Source organism: Macrobrachium rosenbergii, chromosome 41 (assembly GCF_040412425.1).
Source record: "Macrobrachium rosenbergii isolate ZJJX-2024 chromosome 41, ASM4041242v1, whole genome shotgun sequence".
NCBI classification, from domain to species: domain Eukaryota; kingdom Metazoa; phylum Arthropoda; class Malacostraca; order Decapoda; family Palaemonidae; genus Macrobrachium; species Macrobrachium rosenbergii.
In genome coordinates, this window is record NC_089781.1 from 88,862,988 (window position 1) to 88,872,987 (window position 10,000).

Sequence of the window (10,000 nt, forward strand, 5' to 3'; positions counted from 1 at the left end):
TATTATACATAATACATTAAATATGTGAAATTTACACGAGTTGATACATTCAAATCTTCAAGTAAATAACAGTGCCAAAATAGTAAAATAAAACATCAAAATGAAGAAATTAGAAATAAACTTAAGCTTCGATGACGACAGTTAATAGAATACAGGGAATGATCAGTTTCTTGATATCTTGATTACCATTATCTTTGCGCATTTATTTATTTTCGTATCACGTATCAAGTCTCCTGTAAAGCAAATAAAGAGTAATGATTTATTTGTTTACTTGTCTCCTTGTTTTCTGTTTGAAATGAAGTCTTCGTTCCACAGAGGAATTCCCCAATGATGCCATACAGCGTGGGATTCGAGGAAGACGGTTTTCTGAAAGCACTGAATATAAAACCGGAAGAGATCGAGCCGCTGGCAGATAATTGCACAAAGGTAAACAGACATTCTTCTTCTTCTTTCGAATTCACTGAGTGAAAGTGACACTTTTCAACTCAACAGGTTTTATGTTTCTTTAGTAATGCAATGTTATTGAAGGCGGGTCTTATTAATAGTTTTCTGTTTTGTCCTTTAAGTACCCAAACAGATTTTGTCACTGATGTGACGATAAAATTCGTGCCATAAATTGAATTTATTTATTTACAAAAACAAATGCACATTATATATATATTATATATATATATATATATATATATATATATATATATATATATATATATATATATATATATATATATATATATATATGTGTGTGTGTGTGTGTGTGTGTGTGTGTGTGTATGTGTGGTGTGTGTTTGTGTGCATGTGTTTGTGTACTTGTGTGTTGAGGGAATCTGGTACTCACCTACTATCTTCGCTAATTTCAGCATAAATACGTTGTTTTCGCTGATATACCAATTCAGCCTATGACAGGAATCCATATTCATCTGATATTAAAGCAACCTGCTCATCATAGGTGCATATGAGATTCTTCGTCAGCATAATTCGTCCCTAGCTTAAGCCATTTTCCCCATCCTGAGAAAATGGGTTTCATATAATTTTATATTATTCAGAGCTTCTAATTAGCTCATTTTTTAAAGACATTTTGGTTTGAAAATGTGATATCACAAGCAGCTGCAGTTTTGATATGCTTTAGAGTATTGAAAACTTAGTCACTTTGGCTGGAAAATTCAAAAATGTGTTACGCCAGTTCGTCAACACAGGGACGGATTGTTTGCGTAAAGTCTACGAATGTCTCACAATAGGCAGGATTCCTTCAGTTGTTTGGGGAAAGATTACGAACTGACGACGAAGCTTTCCCTCAGTCGAGAATACGTTGGGTCCTTAGATCTCAATCTATAAGAAAAAGAAGAAGAAAATAAGAACAGAAAAAATGCATCTCTGGCGTTCGTAAAAACGCCTCTGAAAAATTCTAAATTAAAAATTTTGTTGTCAAGCTTCTTAAATTGAATACCATGATTTAATCTTGCTCAGTTTTTGCCTTAAAGATAAGAGCGGATGTACTCGTTCTAAATACCAGTTAAGGTCTTACAAAGTGCAAAACCAAGGATAATGAATTGCATAAGTTATTTTCCAGTTTATCTTTCATACCGAATTGTAAGAAAATTTGGCGGTGATACATATTCAGAATTCCGCCGAAATTTTTGGGAAAAAGTTAAAGAAGAAACAGGAAAATGAAGACATATATATTTCATTAGTATTGGAGGCAATGAATTTCTTGAAAGAAATTAGATGCATTTGTAAAATTTCAATATAATCTTCGAGGTTATGCGATAAATCAGAGTAATTTATGACACCGCTCAAAAAAAATCTGTTCATTTTTTTATGATTGCAAGACATTTTTAACTACTGAGTATTGGCGCCTAAATAGTTTATGGTAGTGATATTTCTTCGCCAGTTTACGGTTATTTGTGCTTTGCATGTCAGTCCTTCCCATACACGTAATTCAGACGCATGCGCAGTTGATTTAAATGTGGTTCTAAGCGTAATATAAACACTTTTCTTGAGGTTTTCCGAATTGCTGTTAGTACTTAGTAATGAATTATTAAAAGCTGTTAGTGGTTAATGAATGATTTAAAGGCTGTCAGTTCTTAATAATGAATTATTGAAAGGCAGTCAGTACTTAATAATGAATTATTAAAGGCTGTCAGTGCTTAATAATAAATTATTAAAAGACTGTCAGCACTTAATAATGAATGATTAAAAGGCTGTCACTGCTGTTAGCACTTAATAATGAATGATTTAAAGGCTGTCAGTATTTGATAATGAATGATCAAAAGGCTACCAGTACTTAATAATGAATTGTTAAAAGACTCAGTACTTAATAATGAATGATTAAAAGGTTGTCAGTACTTAATAACAAATGATTAAAAGGCTGTCAGTACTTAATAACGAATGATTAAAAGTCTGTCAGTACCTTATAATGAAAGGTTAAAAGGCTGTCAGTCCTTAATAATGAATAATCAAAAGGCTGTCAGTACTTAATAATGAATTATTAAAAAGACTCAGTGCTTAATATTGAATTACTAAAAGGCTGTCAATACTTAATGATGAATGATTAAAAGGCTGTCAGTACTTGATAATAAATAATTAAAAGGCTGTCAGTACTTGATAATGAATGATTAAAAGGCTATCAGCACTTGATGATGAATGATTAAAAAGGCTGTCAGGACTTAATAATGAATGTTTAAAAGGCTGACTTTTGAAGCGTGACATTTTAAAATTTCAGAATTTATTTCCTATTCATATTTAAACCAAACTCTTTGGACGAAACTGCTTACTTCTTGTAGAAACAACAGAACTAAGATTCCGGGAAAGGGATTTTGAATAAAAATCAGTTCCACCAGTGTATCATATTCAAACCTGAAGCAGATTTGAGTCTGTAGTCAAAATTCGATGAAAAGACATTAAAAGTCGTACATCAGATGGGTTTTTGCTTTGCAAAAGTTATCCCATTAGTGCGAACAAAAAAGTTATGGAAGTTTTCTGCTCAATTTCGCTCCTGGAGAAAATGATCAGAGGGAATTAGAGTTTAGATCATTAAAATGAAAAAATGATCAGAGACGCTTTGATGAATACGGAAAGCTATTTAAGTACGTATGCTGTGCTTTAAGAAATGTGGCTGAGGGAATATCGTCGGAGAAGAAAGAAGAAGAAGGAAGACTTGCACCTATGCGGAGGGTAATTAGGGTGGAAAGAAAGTAAAGGACTAAAAAAAAAAAAAGTGTGGAACTAAAGTGACTGTGTGTGACTGGGGATAGGTTGCCAGAACAGATTAACTGGAAAGAGAATTGAACATAAAATGTTTGGTTTGTTAAGTTAGTGCTAGAGGGTATGTTAAAAAGGAAGTTGAATAATTATGGAATTACCACAGTTTAAGAAGGTTGGCTGAGAGATAAAGTCGTGAAGAGATAATCGTAAGGTTAAAGAATAATAAGATAAGCACTGTAAAATCTAAGTAAAAATGAGTACCTTTAGAAGGGGAAGGTTACTTCCTGAGTATTTATGAATAATTCTTTGAATACTGGAGGGCTAAATAGCTTCCAAGATAGAGTTGGAATATTAAAAGAGATAAATATCTCCCAAGATAGAATTGGGATGCTAAATAGCTTCACAGATAGTTGTGATATTAAGAGGGCTAAATAGCTTCCAAGATAGAATTGGGATGCTAAATAGCTTCACAGATAGTTGGGATAATAAGACGGCTAGATAGCTTCCAAAACAGAGTATGAAATGCACCTGCAAAGTAAAGCTTGCTGGAAATTCATAAGAAATATGATAAGATTGGCACAGAAATAAGTGTTTAATGCCCCTTCCTGCTTTCAGATCCTGGTATGGCACACCCGGACGGTGAAGACCGTTCCAGCTCTGAAGATGCCTGACACAGACAAGGTCTCCAAGACGAACCTCAACCAGCTGAAGCCCCAGATGGTCTTTCAGATGCCCTTTGGTCTTTCTTAGCTTCCTCACTTCGTGGCTCGAGGGAGACGAACGAGAGAGGCTGTTAATGCAAGGAATCAAGACGCGCGTCAGCGCATGCGCATTTCTCGTGGATGAATTTCGTCAAGGGAGTACAAGCCCAAAATTACTTGAGCGTTTTTCCAACAGAGACATTCACTTTTTATCCAGTACGTTCAGATGTTACCTTCCAAGATGTAAAGGGAAATGTTTTCGTGTGTAATGTGTGTGTGTAATAATTTGGTATTAGTATAATCAAACGCATAACTTAACCCAGAAATTTAGGTTGAGGGTAAGAACGAGCACGCAAACAATAAATAAACCAGCAGTAAACAACAGTTAAGAATTACGAAAAATATTCATATTTCTGTAAAGGAGATTCTGAAGTAGTGACTAAATTTGATGACAGTAAGAAGCCATTACCTTTCAAAATATATTATTTTGTGTTATTAAAAAATTGATGGATCCTCCATCATGGACAACTTTGCTTAGTTATATCGATCCGTGACTGTGAACATTATTAGAGAAGAGTTAATAAGTAATAGGATTGTTTGAAAATCAAGCTATTATTCTTAATAATTCTGTGAAAGTGATATTGAGAAAAATACATTTATTTTTATGGTAAAAACGAAGTCATTAAAATAAGCAGTTGCAGGAACGCGAGAGTGCAAAAATATAATGCTGAAGTAAAAAGGAGTCCTCACAAAAAATTATTATACTATATTTAACTGGTTATATATAAAGGGTTTGTAAACAGTGGAAGAAAGTAAGACCCAATACCATTCCACAGCTTATATGCAAAATAGTAGTACCAGGCTGTTTGCTCGACAACCCTGCCAGTGCTAAGGTATAAAAGTGATTGCACTGGTACTGTACAGTACATTGATGGAATGCCCTTGTAATCAGTCACGAGATATTTTTACCAGCGTTTTGGATTATGTCAGACAGCGTACCATTCCATTTCGTAATCAAAAATAGCATTTAGTCAGGCTAACGGCTCAGCTGACGTAGGACTTCGAGATACAAAGAATGTATATATATAAAACTAACACTTGGCAGAGAGAGAAAAAGCGGGAAGCAAGTTACGAGCTGTTGCCTGTTAGGCGAGCGACTAGTTTTCATCATAAGTGGAGCCAGCAAACATTGCAAGCGGTAGCAAATACTTACACTGATGAAATGGACCTTGCTGCTACCGAATCACTTGCAGTGTTTGACTGCTTTCATGTCTTCAGGACCATATCATGTAGACAAAGGTTTATTTTTAATTTAAGAGAAAAATGCCCTTTGTATGAATGAATGCCTCCTAATGGGTATATATCATTAACCTTGCATTGCAGTGAATGATGAATAATAAATTTTAATTCCCCACTATTTAAAAATCCCGTTGGAAAGGATGATCATGAACTTGGTTCATATCAGTTTCCATCTCTTCCCGTATTCGCGAGGAGATGGAACTTTTATTTTTACTCATATCTATATTTTTACTTGTTTGTATTAAGAACAATACGTGTCCGTAGTCAGCTAACTTGAACGTGTCCACCTGACTTGCTACACCTGACCTCACCTGATCTTTCCGTTTACCCGGACGTGTCTCTTCAGCCATGTGTCTACCTGTAATTTCAAGGTTACCTGAGAACCAATTACATTTACGTGTAATCTGAATGTACCTGCTTAAGTGTCTTCTTTCCCATCAACCTACCTTTGACTTTCTATCAGGTTATTTGCATCTGTAAATCTACATTTTTTTCAAATTACTCAACAACAGGTCTGTTGTCCTTTAACTGTGAGTGAAATAAGATATAATGAAAGTAATCTTTCAAGAGGATAGACGGATTAAAATAGGTCAAGGAGCACACCTTGAAGAACACCTCAATCATCATTTTTTTTTTTTTTTTTTTTTTTTTTTACTGTGGATCATTGGGTCATCAAACGAATTGAACTTCTGTAAATTCCATTCAGCATTTGGAAGCAAACACGTACGGTTCATGACATATGGCTGAGAGCTTTTCATATAGTCTACCAATTACCGACAGGACGAACCCATGCATTTATCATGTGCACAAAAAAAAAAAACCCTTTCATTCCTTAACCAAGGTCACTGTAGTTAGTTCGTTGGCTGTATCCTATTTGTATCACTCTGATCATTGACAACTGACCCCATCTCTGAGAACCAATATCACATTTAGTTCATAACCCCCCTCCCCCCTTCTTTTTTTTCTTATGAAGATAAAGCAAGATGTAAGACTATATTTTTGCACAATAAAAGTGGTATTAAAAGTGTTTTATTTGCATAACCTTTTTACCTTTGGTGGTGTTACAGGAGGCTGAAACTGGAATACATTATATCACATTTATTCTGAAACCTATATGAGAGGGGGCAGGTAATCTCGGAACAAGATTATACGAATGAAGAAAGCTTCAAATGAGAATGGAGAATGAGTCATATCTTGTGGCTGACGGACCGGATAATGAGTCTAGAACTTTCTGGCAGCTCATCATCAGTAGTCACTGAAACGAAGACTAAATTATGGGGACCTACCGACTGACGTGAAATCTGAACGATAACGAAATTAGTTCAGTTCCCTGAAACGAGCTTTGTATATGAATTATTTAACCGAGGTCTGAATTTCTTTCATGGATCTCGCTGATATGTCTGATTTTCTCACAGTATGGGTGCAGTACCGTCAGTGCACCTCACGGGGTGCACTGCAGGCAATACTAAAGGTTCTTTGCAGCGTCCCTTCGGCCCTTTGCTGCAACCCCTTTCATTCCTTTCACTGTACCTCCATTTCATTCCTTTCTTCCATCTTGCTATCCACCCTCTCCTAACAATTATTTCATAGTGCAGCTGCTTTGAGGTTTTCCTCCTGTTACAACTTTCAGACCTACCTACTCTCAATTTCCTTTCCAGCGCTGAATGACCGCGTAGGTCCCAGTGCTTGGCCTTTGGCCTAAACTCTATATTCCATCCCTTATCTGGTTTTCTTAGTCCTGCTGAATCTTAAAGACAAACTAGAAAGTAGGTGAGAAACCTTATTTTCTTTAGAAAGGTGGAGTTCATGCATTTTTACTCATTTTTCACCATCGATAACATTATTCACTGTAATAAAACACAAAGCGAGAATAACTTCCAAGTAAAATTACTTACTTTTCCCTTTTTCGCTTTTGTTCGAAACTGTGTCCTTGAAAACAATATATAAAGTTCTTTGTATGATCCCGACTAAGCTTTCTTTTTTTATTGTCTGTTCAGGGAACTGACAGACAACAGTGACTTTTTATAAGGTCGTTGCATGCAAATAATATTCTTTACTGTAAAATAACATTGCCTGACGATGAGTAAAAAAAAATTTGTCAGCCGCCCAAGGAGCTTTTTTTCGTTGTTTCTTTATGACGGAAAATTCTGTTTGTAAGTTGACAACAGACACTAATCTATTCACAGGTGATATATATATATATATATATATATTATATATTTATATATATTCATATAATCACCTGTGAATAGCTCAGTGTTTGTTGACAACTTACAAACAAATTTTTCGTGATAAAAAAAAATTCAATAAGTTCCTTGGGTGACTGACAATGTTTTTTATATTCTAACTAGATTACGAAAAGAGAAAATATTTTATTTATGAAAGGGAACTGACGATGATTTCTCATGTAACTTTTTTTTTATTCTTTAGTTTGTACAATTCCGGAAGAAGGCAGACAAAAGTATTTGTACATTCGCCTAACTTAATAATAAAAGAAAGGGAAAGGAGGTGAACCTTATATACTATATATAATATATATGAATTATTTCATATATATATATATATATATATATATATATATATATTTATATAAAATATATATAATTTATATAAAATATTAATATTTTTTATATTTTCTTATTTTAGAAGGAAATCAAAACACAATATCTATAGCTTATTGTCACTTGGATATCCTTGCTCAGCTGAATGTTTGTTCTCGTTATTTGCTTATCCCTTCTGGGAATGACTCAGCACATTTCCCCCCCAACCTCTCTTTGTTTACACGGATTGTTGACTTGATTCTTTCGTCCTTTTACTGTATGACAAAACCAGTAACCCCTTTAAGTTTACGCAAAGAGTTTCATGAATGATTTGGCTGTCCCCATGAAAGGTGAAGATGTCCTTTTACTTTTATTTTTACTTTTTATTTTACTTTTCATTTCCCGGTCTTTTGACGAAGCGTCAAGACGCTTCCCGCTTCGTTTTTGTTTCTTTTGTTTACGTTAAAGGCGAAGGCTTTGTGTAAGGTTAGTCTTTTCTTGTGCTTTGTTGTGGCGTTAGTGCTTTTTTTTCTTATCGTCTCTCACGACAAGATGAATCTCCTTGTATTTGTAAGTACGAATTCCGTTCAATTTTTAGTTTTCTGTAAAGAGAACTGTTGTGCCGGCCTTGTCTGTCCGTCCGCACTTTTTCTGTCCGCCCTCAGTTCTTAAAAACTACTGAGGCTAGAGGGCTGCAAGTTGGTATGTTGATCATTCACCCTCCAATCATCAAATATACCAAATTGCAGCCCCCTAGCCTCAGTAGTTTTCATTTTATTTAAGGTTAAAATTATCCATAATGGAGCGTCTGGCAATAATATAGGACAGGCCGCTACCGGACGGTGGTTAAAGTTTCATGCAACATTATACCGAGACCATCGAAAGATAGATCTATTTTCGGTGGCCTTGATTATAGCCTACCCTGCAGCGGCTGTACAGAAAACTCGATTGTGCCGAAGAAACTTCGGCGCATATTTCACTTGTTTCTCTAATTCTCAAGGTTATTTTCGCGTTAGTGAGTAGAGGAGAGCGTTGGTAACAATGTTGGTAAACGTGAAATTGTGTAATTAGCATATTTAGCCTGCGAGGATCTTAGTAATGAAGGTTCTATGATCCAGATAAATAGGTTTTTTAACAAATGGTTAGACAGAAAAATCAGAAATTGTGTGAATATTTTAGTCCTGTCACACCTTCAAATGATGAGAATTAATGATTGATAACTTTAAGCTGAACTCTCTCTCTCTCTCTCTCTCTCTCTGTCGCTTGCTCTCTCTCTCTCCTTGCGTGCCTGTGATTGCTAAGTGCCACATGGCCTTGGGGTTATGCCAGTAGGGTCCACATTGCAAAAAACGACTGAATTTATGTTGATATCGGAGACGATTGGCCGTGTCACGTTGTCAAGGCTGAGATTTATCTTTCCAGTATATAGACCGATACGGTGGGAACCCCAGCGCTACCAACTTGAAAAACGGAAGCAAGAATAGAATTCCCTATCACAGAATATCAGTTGGTAGCGCCCTCGCCTATCATTCGAGAGTCTTGGGTTCGATCCCGACGTGAATCAGAGATTTATTTCCGTTGCACACGGGATTGTGTGTTGATTGTCAATAATAATAATAATAATAATAATAATAATAATAATAATAATAATAAAGGCGTCTAAGGAGTCAAATAATACTGCTTCCAATCTGTTGAAATTCTCTTCAAGCTTCAGCTGACTTGACTCCTACACAGAATATTTGGACATTTTTTAATACAAATCTTGATTCAATAAGCCACAATGGCAAGCAAAGTCCGGGTGATCAGGATTCGCGTGCCAATAAATTACTAGTTACCGCCAATCGATTAAGCAAAGCAAATCCCAGCGACGGCGACAAAGACAAAATTCTATGAAAAAGTTCAAGCGGATATCAGTCGCGTTCCAACAACGCTGATATTTATTTTCTGGGGTAAAAGGAAGTCTCCATCATAACCTTTCGGGTCGACGCGGGACAATTCCTGTAATGTCATTCTATTGGTTTTGTATTCAGCTATAAGGGGATCGTCTCAAAAAGTTTTGACTTTGAAACTAATAATAAATAATAATAATAATAATGATAAATTAGGCGGCAAAATTATCTGAAAAGAGTTCAAAACCCTCACGGATAAAGATTCATTTATATCGTTCTTTCATATCATCATTACCAACACATAGACATGATAAATCCTTGAGAACTAACTGAGACAAATCATTTTGTATCATAATCACTGTCTCCTCTC

The 10,000-nt window shown here is 35.3% G+C and overlaps 1 protein-coding gene across 2 annotated transcripts in view; it reads left to right on the plus strand.

Moving 5' to 3' along the window:
• Positions 1-6,225, plus strand: part of LOC136826972 (galactosylgalactosylxylosylprotein 3-beta-glucuronosyltransferase P-like) — a 174,981-nt gene extending 168,756 nt beyond the window's left edge. For both annotated transcript variants that reach the window (XM_067084585.1, XM_067084584.1), the window contains exons 7-8: positions 316-426; positions 3,817-6,225. In XM_067084585.1, coding sequence (XP_066940686.1) covers positions 316-426; positions 3,817-3,951 — 246 coding nt within the window. In that variant the 3' untranslated portion in view covers positions 3,952-6,225. The remainder of the gene's footprint in view (positions 1-315; positions 427-3,816) is intronic.
• The last annotated feature ends 3,775 nt before the right edge of the window (positions 6,226-10,000 follow it).